General features: G+C 42.7%; 1 protein-coding gene across 1 annotated transcript in view; it reads left to right on the top strand.

Moving 5' to 3' along the window:
- LOC126457432 (glutamate receptor ionotropic, kainate 2-like) overlaps positions 1 to 17,438 on the top strand; it is a 261,933-nt gene that overhangs the window by 52,850 nt on the left and 191,645 nt on the right. The window contains exon 2 of the mRNA XM_050093703.1: positions 603 to 743. Within this exon, the coding sequence (XP_049949660.1) occupies positions 629 to 743 (115 nt within the window). The 5' untranslated portion in view covers positions 603 to 628. The remainder of the gene's footprint in view (positions 1 to 602; positions 744 to 17,438) is intronic.

The raw sequence follows: 17,438 nt of genomic DNA, 5'->3' as shown, positions 1-17,438 counted from the left end.
TTACTGAAGGAAAGGACATGGAGAGTGTGGAGATATTAGGAAGGTAGGACGGTAGGAGATCAGGCATCTCAAGAACAAAGGAAGCAATGGGGTGTTGGCACTCGATTTTGCTGGGAGCGTACGACCGTGAAGGTGCTGTATCTTTATAGGCCGGTACAGGATGCGGTTAGGGGAGGGTAAACGAATTCTTAAAGTTAATTGGAGATCAGAACATTCGAGGATTTCGGACGTCTGCTGAAACTTGGAAGGGGCAGAGATCCAAGCAATATTTGCTAGGGACGTGACTTGTAGGTGTGAACGATAGTCGAGGTATTTATGTCTCATGTTTTGCTGGTTAGTAGTTTCAATACGAGTAGTTTCAATAGTCTGTTGCGGAGTTTCTTTTGGACGATTAATGGACGAGGTTACAAGTTAGCATTTGACCTATACTAGTTCAAGATACTGCAATGTAACTTTCATGGCTATAAACTCAGCATCAGGATTAAAGCTATTTAGAATATCAAGCATTGTCGAACACGACGTTAGGTACGTGTTCGTACGTAATTGTCTAAACCCTGTATGCATCGTGACGCACTGTATAGTGGTGGCGATGCACTTGACAGGTGGTGGCGTTACCGCAGGCGCCGACATGGCGGGTGGCCTGAGGCACAGGCTGAGGCTGCTACCGTGGTTGGTGGTGGTGGCGGCCAGCTGCCTCCTGGGCGCGCACGCCAGCAACAACCCGACCTACAGTGTCCGCATCGGTGAGTACCGCCATCGGCTGCTGCTCCTTCTCGTCTCATTTAAGGCTGTGTGAAGAGTATGATCACCTACATCTGCCTTCCTCAGTACCGAAATTTATGGATGTGCAAGGTACAAATCTACGTCCGAACGTCACAAATTAGGATTCCGGCGATTGACAGAAATCGATTCATATGAATTCCAGAATGGTTTCTTCACAGAGAGATAAGTTGGACTATACGGTCGAGCAACATTAATGTCATCACTGCCGATGTTCGACGTCAACGTGTAATAACCACTCACAGACAGCAGGCAGCAGAACTAGCAGTGAAGGGTATACGAGCGTGTTGAGAGAACAAGGAAAACAGTGCAGTCGTTATCGTAATGCAAATTCAGAGTTTTTCATCTGACCTGCGAAAGGACATGATGATTTGCTTTCGGGCCAAGAGTGGCAGCGTTTCTGAAACGACGAAGTCTAAACTCTCCGCGCGTCGCTGTGGTTAAAATGGCAAACTGGCGCTGTTCAAAACGGGCGCCGAAGTAACTATCGTGCGCCACGGGTCATAAAAGACAGGTGTGAACGACGGTTGCGGAGTTGTTTGCAGGCGAACAGAGGTGCAAATGTCGGCCAACTGACTGTGAAAATGAACTAAGAGTCTACCGGCAGTGTCCGCTTAACGACCATTCAGCGAACGTTGCTGCGTATAGGCTTCTGAAGCAACCACCTGGTTCACGCACCCACGCTGACTGCTACTCATCGGCGACGAAAACTGTAATTTTCACGCCAGTACTGCAAGTATACGTCCACTGAAAGGCGACTGGTGGCCTTTTCAGATGAATCACGTTTTATGATCCATCGGACTGACAGCAAATACCCTGCAACGATCGTCAGAAGGGTCCAGGCCAGGGCAATGGTGTGGGGAATGTTTGCGTGGCATTCCTTGGGTCATCTCGTCATTATAGGCACACTGGCTCAACACAAGTATGCGTCTATCCTTGGGGACCACATCCACCGCTGCATGTAGTTTGGCATGATGAAATCTACCAGCAGGATAATGCAACGTGCCACACAGCTCGCAGTGTACATTTGTGGTTCGAGGAGCACCGGGATGAGTTTAACGTACTCTCCTGCCCACCAAACTCCCCGGATTTACACAGAATCGAGACTCTGTAGGACATCTCGAACGGGCTTTCTCAACCGAGAAACTTGGTGCAGCTATCCCCGGTACTGGAGTCAGCATGGTTCGAGGTACCCCTCGGTACCTTGGAGAGCCTCGTTGATTCTCCTCCTGCACATCTCACAGCGGCCAGCGCTGCGAAAGGTTGATACTCAGGCTTTTGACAGGTGGTGACATTATTGTGACTGGACAGTGTGGTACTCCTTCACTGATAACCTCGAAGTCGAAGGGATATTGAAATGTAACCTTCCATTCTCTCATGCAGAGATGGCCATGAAACGATTAGTAAGGACACTGGATTCCTATTTGAGAGAAGCGATATTTATTTCTTACCGAGGGAGGTGGTGATGTGGTTAACGCAGTGGATCCGCATTCGGAAGGAGTGATAATCAACTCACCGTCCAGCCACCCAGATCAAGATTCTCGTGGGTTTCCAAAACCAATTAAACTTAACGTCAGCATGGTTCGTTTGCAAAGGACTCTCCCAGTTTCTTTTCGCATCCTTGTCCTATGTAAGTCTGTGTTTCTTATTTAATGCTCTAATTATACGATTGGGGATTTTCTCTGTTAATGTGTAATTTAAATCCTTACGTACGAATTTCCGCAACAAGACTTGCTGCCATCTTCAGCTGACTACTGATGACTGATTCGAACTTGATAACTAAAGACAGTGGCTTTCGTCTCAGCAAGGCTAGGGACACGACGCTCGGCAAACTGAGGGCGGAGCGTGGAGGCAGGACATGAACCCAAAGGCAGGAAAGCTGCAACTGAGCCGTCAGAGCCCGCCAGCCACCTTACCCCGCCGCGGGCCCGTACCGGAAGGGGTGGGGAAGGGGGGGGGGGCAGGGTACCTGTATAAAGGCATGCACCGACGGACAAATCAATCATCAGTAGTCATGTGAAGATTGCAGTAAACCTTGTTGCCGAAAATTCGTGCCGTATCAGCGACTGTACCCGGCTTAACAGAATGACTTCACTGTTAACGGGCGTTACATCTTCATTTTTCTTTCTTGCCTTAGTGAGGGTTATTGGACGAAATGGGATGAAAAATAGGAGGCAAATGAAAATATACGTGTGTACAGACGGCTGGCACTTCGCTCCTCTGTTGTCATAGATATTGGCAACAGTGTTTGTCCGTAATGTACTGTCAAGGACTACCAGGGACTAAAACGCACGCCGATTTCTAATTTTTGCTGCTTTGGAAGAAACATAGATTAATTCATTCCCAGCAACCGTCTCTCTCTGCTGCAGCTACTGAGAGCCGGCCGGTGTGGCCATGCGGTTCTAGTCGCTACAGTCTGGAACCGCGAGGCCGCTACGGTCGCAGGTTCGAATCCTGTCTCGGGCATGGACGTGTGTTATGTCCTTAGGCTAGTTAGGTTTAAGTAGTTCTAAGTTCTAGGGGACTGATGACCACAGAAGTTAAGTCCCATAGTGCTCAGAGCCATTTGAATCAAGCTACTGAGAGGATGTTTGCGAAGCAACAGCACGATTTTCAGGTCCACTAGAAAACGACTTGGACGTAAGTTAATGTGTATTAGCAACTGGAGCGGCCTTTCATTAATTGTATATACATTTGCGGAATAACAGCACTCTACGAACATGAAGAAACTAACAATACGTCTCTAGTATGCTCACAAATAAGTACACTAGTCTACAGATCAATGGACAACCGTTCTCTTAACAAGTGAGTCTCAGTTCAATTAGTAAAGAGAGTACACACCTGTTTCTTTTTGGTGCGAAGCTCATTTGTAAAGGGACTACACACAGGGTCCGAATGGTGCAGAGACCAATCCCCTTATCATCCATTAAATATCTGTGCGGGCTTACTTTCTCATAATTCCTTTGATGGACAAACAGGCCATATTATTCGACGTAAAACTGTAGGTTTTCATCCATTAGAAGTGACATCTTTGTTTTTCTGTTCTTTCTAGGTTTGAGGCCTTGTTTGAATGTTCTATTTCTTTATATTCCCCCAGATTCTCATATTTTTCCAATCTTTTAACTTTTCGTATTTTGTATACAACTCTTGTGTTTTGTTGTTCTTTCTCTCCATCTATTGTGTTTCTCATAAGTAGATCTGTTTTGCAGAGACTCCATGTAAGTGTTCAATTGCTTCTTCTGCTTGTGTATTGTTGCTGAGTATTGGTAGGTCATCTGCAAATGTCGAGTACTTTATGGTTCTTTTATTCACACTTGTTCTTCTAACAGAAGCAGTTTAACTTTTCTTCCCATTGTTTCATAATTTTGTCCAAGACCATTTTGGATAAAAGAGGGAGAGTTCACTCCTTGTCTGTTCGCTATGTGCACATCGGTGGTTCTGGGGATTCTCCAATAACTTTTATTATGGTGTCTGTGAGTGTCTGTTGTATGTATGCCCTAGTTTTTCTATCTGTTCCATTCTTGTATTGTGTGAAAGAGAGTCTGCCTGTCTACGGTCATAAAGTCAACAAATGTGACTACAGTCACACCTTCAGGTGTTTCCGCATTTTCCAAATATTTTCAATGCCTGATTTTTCCTTTCTGGGGCCTGCTCGATATTCACTTATCTGTATTTCCGTTTGTGGTTCTAGTCTGCTGAGTAATCCCTTGGAATTTTGTAAGTGACCGGTAACTATGAGACATATCTGTAATTATTAGGCTCTGTCTTGATGCCCTTTCTGCACAATGGGTGCATCGAATGGGTGCATAGACGCTCATTACTGTCCATGTGGGATTTTTCTGTAATCCATACTTAAGTGACAATTTTTTTGTGATATTTTGGTCTTTGCGTTTCCAGATTTCCAAAATATGCTACCTTCTCCTGGGGCTTTGTTGTTTTTTTAATCTCCCCTACCTCTGTGACAGCGGGCAGCTTCGAATCTGGATTTGTGAAGTTTATTTTATTTTTTTTTTTTTTCAGACTTTTCACAGTTGAAGAGTTTATCAAAGTATTGAGAATTTTGCAGCTTACATCAGTATTTGTGTCTAGAGATCTATTTGTTCTTTTAAAACAGATTATTGGGGGGCTTATAATCCTTTATGATGCTTAAAATTCTTATCTGTCTCGTACCGCGTCACTGTATAAAATACTTCAGTTATAAACTGTAAAATCGACGTTTCGATCGTGTTACCAAGTCTTGCCCTCTAAGAAGGCTGTTGTAATACGGTCGAAACGTCGGTTTAGTAGCTTATAATAAAAATATTTCATACAATGACGCGGTTGTTGTTGTTGTTGTTGTGGTGGTCTTCAGTCCTGAGACTGGTTTGATACAGCTCTCCATGCTACCCTATCCTCTGCAAGCTTCTTCATCTCCCAGTACTTACTGCAACCTACATCCTTCTGAATCTGCTTAGTGTATTCATCTCTTGGTCTCCCTCTACGATTTGTACCCTCCACGCTGCCCTCCAATGCTAAATTTGTGATCCCTTGATGCCTCAGAACATTTCCTAACGACCGGTCCCTTCTTCTCGTCAAGTTGTGCCACAAACTCCTCTTCCCCCCAATTCTATTCAATATCTCCTCATTAGTTATGTGATCTACCCATCTAATCTTCAGCATTCTTCTGTAGCAACAAATTTTGAAAGCTACTATTCTCTTCCTGTCCAAACTATTTATCGTCCATGTTTCACTTCCATACATGGCTACACTCCGTACAAATACTTTCAGAAACGACTTCCTGATACTTAAATCTATACTCGATGTTAATAATTTTCTCTTCTTCAGAAACTCTTTCCTTGCCATTGCCAGTCTACATTTTATATCCTTTCTACTTCGACCATCATCAGTTATTTTGCTCCCCAAACAGCAAAACTCATTTATACTTTAAACGTCTCATTTCCTAATCTAATTCCCGCAGCATCAGCCGATTTAATTCGGCTACATTCCATTATCCTCGTTTTGCTTTTGTTGATGTTCATCTTATATCCTCCTTTCAAAACACTGTCCATTCCGTTCAATTGCTCTTCCAAGTCCTTTGCTGTCTCTGACAGAATTACAATGTCATCGGCGAACCTCAAAGTTTTTATTTCTTCTCGATGGATTTTAATACCTACTCCGAATTTTTCTTTTGTTTCCTTTACTGCTTGCACAATATACAGATTGAATAACGTTGGGGAGAGGCTACAACCCTGTCTCACTCCCTTCGCAACGACTGCTTCCCTTTCATGCCCCTCGACTCTTATAACTGCCATCTGCTTTCTGTACAAATTGTCAATAGCCATTCGCTCCCTGTATTTTACCCTTGCCACCTTTAGAATTTGAGAGTATTCCAGTCAATATTGTCAAAAGCTTTCTCTAAGTCTACAAATGCTAGAAACGTAGGTTTGCCTTTTCTTAATCTTTCTTCTAAGATAAGTCGTAAGGTTAGTATTGCCTCACCTGTTCCAACATTTCTACGGAATCCAAACTGATCTTCCCCGAGGTCGGCTTCTACCAGTTTTTCCATTCGTCTGTAAAGAATTCGTGTTAGTATTTTGCAGCTGTGACTTATTAAACTGATAGTTCCGTAATTTTCACATCTGTCAACACATGACGCGGTACAACACCCAAAAGAATTTGAATCAGCACGACACCGGCTGCGGAAGCCTACTCATTTATGTCTACAACCTTTTATATTTTCCATGAATATTCAGTAGAAATTTCTCAAGCTATTTCTCTTAAGTCTTTCCAGATTTATGTAGTCTACTCTTCTAATACCTTTCTAGTACTGCTTCAGAACTTTGTGAATATCCTGCCATTTTTCTGTTTTTCTGTTACTGCTAAATTTCCTCCATGCCTGAATTCTTCGTTCAATGGCCTGATCACAAGTTGCGTTCCACCGCATGTATTTGCATTTCCTGCAAGAAGATCAAAGATTTGGAGCAGCCGCACTAATTTGTGAACAGACGCCGATCACTAACCACTGGATGCCAGAGCTAACACTAATAGGTTAAATTTATGTTAGTGTTTAGTCTCCCTTGGCTACTTCATTTCCCCTTCACCACCGATATGTATCTGCCACCTTTGGGAAACTCCCGATCGGGTGTCTAACAACAGTCTCTTCTCGTACAGGATGTCTCCCGCAGCATGATTCATCAGCAACGTTTCCAGATCTTTGCAATTTATTGACAAGTAACAGATGTTTGCTCTTCTTGGTGCAGGCCTGTTAAATTTCCGAGAGAAGTCCTGTTATATCTATAGATAGATAAACCGGACAGTTACGGGCTATCGACTTTTATCGTAAGCATTCTTCTTGATTATCCTGATAAAAAAGAATAATCTCACATTATCACAAAAATGATTTATAGTTATGTATTAGGTAAGTGCATCCACTACTACTTTGAAATCGATGAAGACTTTATGATAATGATCATCATCATCATCATTTAAGACTGATTATGCCTTTCAGCGTTCAGTCTGGAGCATAGTCCCCCTTATAAAATTCCTCCATGATCCCCTATTCTGTGCTAACATTGGTGCCTATTCTGATGTTAAGCCTATTACTTCAAAATCATTCTTAACCGAATCCAGGTACCTTCTCCTTGGTCTACCCCGACTTCCCCTACCCTCTACTGCTGAACCCATGAGTCTCTTGGGTAACCTTGCTTCTCCCATGCGTGTAACATGACCCCACCATCTACGCCTGTTCACCCTGACTGCTACATCTATAGAGTTCATTCCCAGTTTTTCTTTGATTTCCTGATTGTGGACATCCTCCTGCCATTGTTCCCATCTACTAGTACCTGCAATCATCCTAGCTACTGTCCTACTTTCATATCCGTAACCTCAACCTTATTGATAAGGTAACCTGAATCCACCCAGCTTTCGCCCCCATACAACAAAGTTGGTGGAAAGATTGAACGGTGCACATATAACTTACTCTTGGTACTTACTTCCTTCTTACAGAAGAGAGTAGATCGTAGCTGAGTGCTCACTGCATTAGCTTTGCTACACCTCGCTTCCAGTTCTTTCACTATGTTGCCATCCTGTGAGAATATGCATCCTAAGTACTTGAAACCGTCCACCTGTTCTAACTTTGTTCCTCCTATTTGGCACTCAATTCGTTTATATCTCTTTCCCACTGACATTACTTTCGTTTTGGAGATGCTAATCTTCATCCCATAGTCCTTACATTTCTGATCTAGCTCTGAAATATTACTTTGCAAACTTTCAATCGAATCTTCCATCACAACTATGTCATCCGCATATGCGAGACTGCTTATTTTGTGTTCACATATCTTAATCTCACCCAGCCAGTCTATTGTTTTCAACATATGATCCATAAATAATATAAACGACAGTGGAGACAGGTTGCAGCCTTGTCTTACCCCTGAAACTACTCTGAACCATGAACGCAGTTTACCGTCAACTCTAACTGCTGCCTGACTATCTATGTAAAGACCTTTAATTGCTTGCAAATGTTTGCCTCCTATTCCATAATCTCGTAGAACGGACAATAACTTCCTCCTAGGAACCCGGTCATATGCCTTTTCTAGATCTATAAAGCATAGATACAATTCCCTGTTCCACTCGTAACACTTCTCCATTATTTGCCGTAAGCTAAAGATCTGGTCCTGACAACCTCTAAGAGGCCTAAACCCACACTGATTTTCATCCAATTTGTCCTCAACTAATACTCGCACTTTCCTTTCAACAATACCTGAGAAGATTTTATACACAACACTGATTAAAGAAATACCTCTGTAGTTGTTACAATCTTTTCTGTTTCCATGTTTAAAGCTTGGTGTGATTACTGCTTTCGTCCAGCCTGATGGAACATGTCCCGACTCCCACGCCATTTCAATTATCCTGTGTAGCCATTGAAGACCTGACATTCCACTGTGTTTGATGAGTTCCGACTTAAATTCATCCACCCCAGCCGCTTTATTGCACTGCAATCTATTGACCATTTTCTCCACTTCCTCAAAAGTGATCCTATTTCCATCATCATTCCTATCCCATTGTACATCGAAATCTAAAACATTACTGATCGTATTTTCACCCACATTGAGCAACTCTTCAAAATATTCCCTCCATCTGCCCAAGGCATCCACAGGATTCCCCAGCAGTTTTCCTGACCTGTCCAAAATACTTGTCATTTCCTTCTTACCTCCCTTTCGAAGACTGCTAATTACACTCCAGAATGGTTTTCCAGCAGCTTGACACAAAGTCTCCAACCTGTTTCTAAAGACTTCCCAAGATTTCATCTTGGATGCTGCAATTATCTGTTTGGCTTTGTTTCTTTCTTCAACATAACTTTCTCTGTCTACCTGAGTTCTAGTATGTAGCCATTTTTGATACGCCTTTTTTTTCCCTTTTACAGGCTGCCTTGACTGTGTCATTCCACCAAGCTGTTTGCTTCATCCTACCTTTACACACTACTGTTCCAAGACATTCTTTAGCCACATCTAGCACTGTGTCCCTGTACCTAGTCCATTCCTTTTCCAATGACTGTAATTGACTACACTCAATTAACTGGTACCTTTCTGAGATCGCTGTTATGTACTTGTGCCTGATTTCCTTATCCAGAAGTTTCTCCACTCTTATCCTCCTACATATGGACCTGACCTCCTGCACTTTCGGCCTCACAATACCAATTTCACTGCAGATTAAATAGTGATCAGTGTCATCAAAGAATCCCCTGAATACACGTGTGTCTCTCACAGCCTTCCTGAATTTCTGATCTGTTATTATATAGTCAATGACAGATCTGGTTCCACTGCCTTCCCAAGTATACCGGTGAATGTTCTTATGTTTAAAAAAAGGAGTTTGTGATTACTAAGCCCATACTGGCACAGAAATCCAAGAGTTGTTTCCCGTTCCTGTTGACCACCATTGTTGTTGTTGTTGTGTTCTTCAGTCCTGAGACTGGTTTGATGCTGCTCTCCATGCTACGCTATCCTGTGCAAGCTTCTTCGTCTCCCAGTACTTACTGCAACCTACATCCTTCTGAATCTGCTTAGTGTATTCATCTCTTGGTCTGCCTCTACGATTTTTACCCTCCACAATGCCCTCCAATGCCTTGATGCCTCAGAACATGTCCTACCAACCGTTCCCTTCTTCTTGGCAAGTTGTGCCACAAACTCCTCTTCTCCCCAATTCTATTCAATATCTCCTCATTAGTTATGTGATCTACCCATCTAATCTTCAGCATTCTTCTGTAGCACCACATTTCGAAAGCTACTATTCTCTTCCTGTCCAAACTATTTATCGTCCATGTTTCACTTCCATACATGGCTACACTCCGCACAAATACTTTCAGAAACGACTTCCTGACACTTAAATCTATACTCGATGTTAACAAATTTCTCTTCTTCAGAAACGCTTTCCTTGCCATTGCCAGTCTACATTTTATATCCTCTCTACTTCGACCATCATCAGTTATTTTGCTCCCCAAATAGCAAAACTCCTTTACTACTTTAAACGTCTCATTTCCTAATCTAATTCCCTCAGCATCACCCGACTTATTTCGACTACATTCCATTATCCTCGTTTTGCTTTTGTTGATGTTCATCTTATATCCTCCTTTCAAGACGCTATCCATTCCATTCAACTGCTCTTCCAAGTCCTTTGCTGTCTCTGACAGAATTACAATGTCATCGGCGAACCTCAAAGTTTTTATTTCTTCTCGATGGATTTTAATACCTACTCCGAATTTTTCTTTTGTTTCCTTTACTGCTTGCACAGTATCCAGATTGAATAACATCGGGGAGATGCTAAAACCCAGTTTTACTCCCTTCCCAACAACTGCTTCCCTTTCATGTCCCTCGACTCTTATAACTGCCATCTGGTTTCTGTACAAGTTGTAAGTAGCCTTTCGCTCCCTGTATTTTACCCCTGCCACCTTTAGAATTTGAAAGAGAGTATTCCAGTCAACATTGTCAAAAGCTTTCTATAAGTCTACAAATGCTAGAAACGTAGGTTTGCCTTTCCTTGTCCGCAGCTCGTGGTCGTGCGGTAGCGTTCTCGCTTCCCACGCCCGGGTTCCCGGGTTCGATTCCCGGCGGGGATTTTCTCTGCCTCGTGATGACTGGGTGTTGTGTGATGTCCGTAGGTTAGTTAGGTTTAAGTAGTTCTAAGTTCTAGGGGACTGATGACGTTAAGTCCCATAGTGCTCAGAGCCAGCCTAGTGAGATAAGCCTCTACATCCTTAGATTTGTCCTCTAGCCATCCTTGCTTAGCCATTTTGCACTTCCTGTCGATCTCATTTTTGAGACGTTTGTATTCCTTTTTGCCTGCTTCATTTACTGTATTTCTATATTTTCTCCTTTTATCAATTAAATTCAAAATTTCTTCTGTTACCCAAGGATTTCTACTAGCCCTCGTCTTTTTACCTACTTGATCCTCTGCTGCCTTCACTACTTCATCCCTCAAAGCTACCCATTCTTCTTCTACTGTATTTCTTTCCCCCATTCCTGTCAATTGTTCCCTTATGCTCTCCCTGAAACTCTGTACAACCTCTGGTTCTTTCAGTTTATCCAGGTCCCATCTCCTTAAATTCCCACCTTTTTGCAGTTTCTTCAGTTTTAATCTACAGGTCATAACCAATAGATTGTGGTCAGAGTCTACATCTGCCCCTGGAAATGTATTACAATTTAAAACCTGGTTCCTACATCTCTGTCTTACCATTATATAATCTATGTGATACCTTTTAGTATCTCCAGGTTCTTCCATGTATACACCTTCTTTCATGACTCTTAAGCCAAGTGTTAGCTATGATTAAGTTGTGCTCTGTGCAAAATTTTACCAGGCGGCTTCCTCTTTCATTTCTTCCTCCCAATCCTTATTCATCTACTACGTTTCCTTCTCTCCCTTTTCCTACTACCGAATTCCAGTCACCCATGACTATTAAATTTTCGTCACCCTTCACTATCTGAATAATTTCTTTTATTTCATCATACATTTCTTCAATTTCTTCGTCATCTGCAGAGCTAGTTGGCAAATAAACTTGTACTACTGTAGTAGGTGTTGGCTTCGTATCTATCTTGGCCACAATAATGCGTTCACTATGCTGTTTGTAGTAGCTTATCCGCATTCCTTTTTTTCCTATTCATTATTAAACCTACTCCTTCATTACCCCTTTTTGATTTTGTGTTTATAACCCTGTAGTCACCTGACCAGAAGTCTTTTTCCTCCTGCCACCGAACTTCACTAATTCCCACTATATCTAACTTTAACCTATCAATTTCCCTTTTTAAATTTTCTAACCTACCTGCCCGATTAAGTGATATGACATTCCACGCTCCGATCCGTAGAACGCCAGTTTTCTTTCTCCTGATAACGACATCCTCTTGAATAGTCCCCGCCCGGAGACTCCATATCCTCTCCAAATTTACCCATAACCTTTTCATACCCTTCTGTTCGATTTCCAATCCTGGCATTAAAATCACCCATGAGCAGAACACTGTCCTTTCCTTTACTCTAACAAGTACGTCACTGAGTGCGTCATAAAAACTATCCATCTTATCTTGATCTGTCCCTTCACAATGCAAATATACTAACACAATCCTAATTTTCTTGCTAGACACTGTCAAATCTATCCACATCAGTCGTTCGTTTACATACCTTATTGCAACTACCCTGGGTTCCATTTCTTTCCTGATGTAGAGCCCTACACCCCAGTGTGCTATTCCTGCTTTGACTCCAGACAGGTAGACCTTGTATTCTCCCACTTATTCTTCTTTCTCACCCCTTACCCGAATATCACTAACAGCTAAAACGTCCATCCCCATCTTACTTACAGCCTCTGCCAGCTCTCCCTTCTTCCCAGTGTAGCCCCCATTGATATTAATAGCTCCCCATCTCGTTACCATTCGTTTGCCGAGTCGTATCGTAGGAGTCCCTGGTTTGTCAATTCGACTTTATGATCAACATGCATTTTTAATAGCGGTCAGCTGCTTGTTCCCTTGTTCGTGAATGAACGTTTTTGAAAATTCATCAACCTCTTATTCACGCCAAAGCGTACTCTGATTAAAAAAAACAAAACAAATCTGCAGGCGCAGGGGCACCGAACTCAGTAGTAGCCTCAAGCACCAGCATACAGCTTGGAAGGAGATGGGCGGAGCGGAAACTGCAGAGAGAGTGTGGGCTAGCGTTTAGGGTGACCACGGAGATGGTACTGTACAGCACAGTCTCTGACTCTTTCAATGTGTGTAATGTGGTTGCTTTGTGACCGAGTTCAGGCGCTTTAGAGGTCGTCTTGCTGAGTGAATGATGGATTTCGTACATATATCACCACGCGCTAGCCTTAGCTTTTTGCAACGGTAGCGAAGATGCTGTCTACCAGACAGACAACGCCTCAGGGCATATCGGTCTGATCCCTTAATGCAGTACACTGCAGCTGGGGACACGAACCAGTGGACGGCTCTATAAATAAAGGGAGACACGTTCCACTCGTTTCGTAACTACCGCGAATGTCCTAGAACAGCTGCGTTCCCTGTGCTTTTAGCAGTACACTGCTCCCACGCGCCAATTCTAATCTTACTAAAGTGCAGTAATCAGCGAGCGGAGTCCATGGGGTATTTAACATAACAAACACCAGACAGGCAGAAGGAAACGAAACTCCCAACAAAAGAGACTTACATTTTCATCACCCTTGATAGCAGAGAATCTGATTTATGGATAAATAGATCATAATCTAAAGTGTTCAATAGTAGGAGAAATGAATCTAATGATTAGAGTCGTACTAAAGTTTTAACTACGGTATTTTCTAAATAAATATGTGGATATGATTATGCAATTGTGGAAAATTATGCTTCGGCTAGCGTCAATTGTAATGGATGTAAAATAAGCTTAAGTATATTTATATATTTGTAATAATTCAGCAACTGAATAAATATTTTAAACTAATTATGTCTCGAAATAGCAGACTGACGAAATCTCAAGTTCTTATCGTAATTCGTAAAAATTAACATTTTTGTGATTATTAAGCAGAATTTCTTCAACTTAATATATCCTAATTATTCTTGATTCTTTATTTTTAAATATGAGCATGAGATTGGTTATTTTTATTACTTAAATATCACACACAACTATTAGTAAATGGATTAATTAGAGGAATCACTTCGTATCATTAACTAAAAGTAAATGAATTAAGTATTTTACACACGCCACCTTTTAGTTTTTAGAACAAAAATTACTTTATCAGAAAATGCACACAATACAATCGAATGCATAAGATGATCACTCCACTTCTTAGTTTATTCTACTCTTTTTTTACCTTTTATTGCTTGAAGTGCAGGACAGTAGACTTGAAGCCTGCTGAAAAGCATTTAATTGGGGTTTTTGTAATCTCAAGGAAATTTCTAACTAGGTTCTCACCTCGCAAGAGATTCAGAATGATTTAATTTAACCTCGTGAGTATCGCGTTGGCATCGTAAGAAAAAATGTGGATGAAAAAATATCTATAACATTTATAACTTGGGAATTTGTGATTGCTACTACAAATTGAAAGTAGAAATGTCAAATTAAACAATTATTATTTAACAAAATAAGTTTTTTGTACTGAAATCTAACATTTTGTGAATAATTCTCACAGTTTTGAACATAACCAAGAATTGTGCCGTATTTCGGCGAAATACTTGGAAATTACTATAATCTTAGCTCAACTCTGGAGTGAAATAATAAAGTATTCAAAATAAGATCCTATCAGTAGTCGCAGTTGGCGACAATAATGGAATGATTAAATAAATTCCTAACAGGAATACAAGCTTAGTTCATTTGAACAAAATGGCAGAAAAAAGGTGCCTGTTATCGTAAGATGCTGTCGGAAAGGCGCGCGATTAAAGAAGAAGCAGAAGAGCAAGAAAAGACGGCACACATTCTTATATAGAACAAAACACAGAGAATAATGATACGCTGCCCACATTATTCTGGGCGTACATATTCGCTGACTTCCAGCGCAGTTCATTGACTTAGTCTATAAATTATATCGTTAAATCTTAATACTTCGATAGAAAAAGAAAATAGTATGTTATTACGTTGCGGGCAGGGTACAATATTATAGAGTTCAGAAGTGAAAAAATTATGTTATTTTCAAAACAACATTATACAACAGCGGTCGAAAAAAGGGAGGCACCATAATCAAATTTACGCTGGTTTAATAAAGAAAGCCGGCCGAGGTGGCCGAGCAGTTCTAGGCGCTACAGTCTGGAACCGCGCGACCGCTACGGTCGCAGCTTCGAATCCTGCCTCGGGCATGGATGTGTGTGATGTCCTTAGGTTAGTTAGTTTTAAGTAGTTGTAAGTTCTAGGGGAGTGATGACCTCAGAAGTTAAGTCCTATAGTGCTCAGGGCCATTTGAACCATTTTTTAATAAAGAAAAAAGCGATCTACTGCCTTTAAAGACTGGAAAGGAATTGAAGAACATGTTTTCGCAGCTTTATGTCTGGAACTTAACATCGTTTAGACCTGAGACGTGGACCGTGTAAATAGCAAAGAAGTAGAAGTAGCCACGGGCTTTCGAACAGCGTTAAGAATAATGAACGAGGTAATGAAAACATGGAAAACTCCTACTAGGAGGCTAGTGTTCGGAAGGTATTTGCAAAGGCATCCAAAAATAGCTACCTCGGTAGTGGAGTAGTACATCTTGGTGGTGGAGTAGTAGAGACACGGTTAGAACATGTAACACATATCTGTCATTGTTATCTGAAGTAGGTATACAGAGAAAGACGGAAAGCTTACTAGAGTTCGAGAAACTGGTAGTTCGAGAAACTGGTAAGCAAACTATCACGTATTCGAGTGTTCCTGTAACCATCGGTGAAATTTTAAGCACTGTCTTGAGTCTGTACCAGTAAGGCGGAAGTAAGGCTTCCGACAACCACGGCACACTGACCCGCCAGGCAGTAAGAGTTTGGCGAGACATATGACACCTGAGTCCTTCCAAGCGTCAGAACCTGTGTCCAGCACCACTACACTACCGTCAAAAAAATGCAACACACTCAATAACAAGATCATTTTTTTGATATTTGAGGTGACAGATCATAACAGTAAAAGGTGTCAAAGTAGTCCCATGTACACACAATGTACCCCTCTCTGGCAGCAACACAGGGATGTATTTTTGCATGTAAACGACCATAAAAGTACCGGTCGAATGGCATCCTACGCTAGATTGTCCCAAGAATCTTGCGCTTTTTCTTGCAATTCCGCAATGGTTCTTACGGATCCTGAAGAACGAAAGTTCCCGCTTCGCCATGTTCAATTGTCAAGAGATATGGTGATCTTGCTGGCCAGGATAGTTGTTGTATTCGACGAAGAGCACGTTGCGTCCCAGAAGCCGTTAGGGCCAAGTGCATTGCCCCGCTGAAAAAGTATTTCACCTTGCTTTCTATGAAATTGCAGTAGCACATGGATAACATCCCGTGCAATGTAGCGTTCATTGATTACTTTACCCTGCAGAAGCACCAAATGCGTCCGCGAGTTGTAACTGATAGGTCGCTACGCCATGAAGACTGGGATGGTATCTGTGTATCGTGGGCGAATGGCACTCTGGAACAGGCAACTCACGAGATATACGCTACACACTTGTACGTCCGTCACTCGCAAACAGAACCTAGTCCCATCACTGATTCCATTCTCCAGCCAACTCTTTCTCGATACCGCAGTACCCGCGCTTGACAGTGTCGTGGTATCAGTGGCAGCATGGCCAGAGGCACACGTGATCTTAGTCCTGCATAAGCAGACGGTTCCCAACGGTCTCTGACTACACGGCAGCAGCAACATGAGCCTGGAATTGGTTCAAATGGTTCAAATGGCTCTGAGCACTATGGGACTCAACTGCTGTGGTCATAAGTCCCCTAGAACTTAGAACTACTTAAACCTAACTAACCTAAAGACATCACACACATCCATGCCCGAGGCAGGATTCGAACCTGCGACCGTAGCGGTCGTGCGGTTTCAGACTGTAGCGCCTTTAACCGCTCGGTCACTCCGGCCGGCGCCTGGAATTCGTCCCTCGATTACTTGCGGTCGCCGCTGTTGCTCGCAAAACGCGTCGATCTTGCAGTAAGTCTGTAGTACACGGGCGTCCAGAATCTGGTCTACAGGTATGAGAATGTTCCACAGAGGAGTGTTGAAAGCAGTGACGCACCCCACCGATACAGCGCCCCAGCACAGGCAGCAATCCCATCACCGACATATCGTCACCAGCATGTGCATCAATCCCACCACCGATACATCGTCCCCATACGCAGCAATCCCACCACCGATATATCATCCCCAGCAAGTGCAGCAATCCCACCACTGATGCATCGCCCCCAGCATGCGCAGAATGCCACCACCGATACATCGTCCCCAGCATGTGCAGCAGTTTCACCACCGATACATCGTGCCCAGCATGTGCAGCAATCCCACCACCGATATATCATCCCCAGCAAGTGCAGCAATCCCACCACTGATGCATCGCCCCCAGCATGCGCAGCAATGCCACCACCGATACATCGTCCCCAGCATGTGCAGCAGTTTCACCACCGATACATCGTGCCCAGCATGTGCAGCAATCCCACCACCGATGTATCATCCCCAGCAAGTGCAGCAATCCCACCACTGATATATCGTCCCCAGCATGCGCAGCAATCTCACCA

This window comes from Schistocerca serialis, chromosome 2 (assembly GCF_023864345.2).
Source record: "Schistocerca serialis cubense isolate TAMUIC-IGC-003099 chromosome 2, iqSchSeri2.2, whole genome shotgun sequence".
Taxonomy (NCBI): domain Eukaryota; kingdom Metazoa; phylum Arthropoda; class Insecta; order Orthoptera; family Acrididae; genus Schistocerca; species Schistocerca serialis.
Note: the sequence above shows the minus strand (reverse complement) of the source record. Positions and strands in the feature narration are given on the sequence as shown.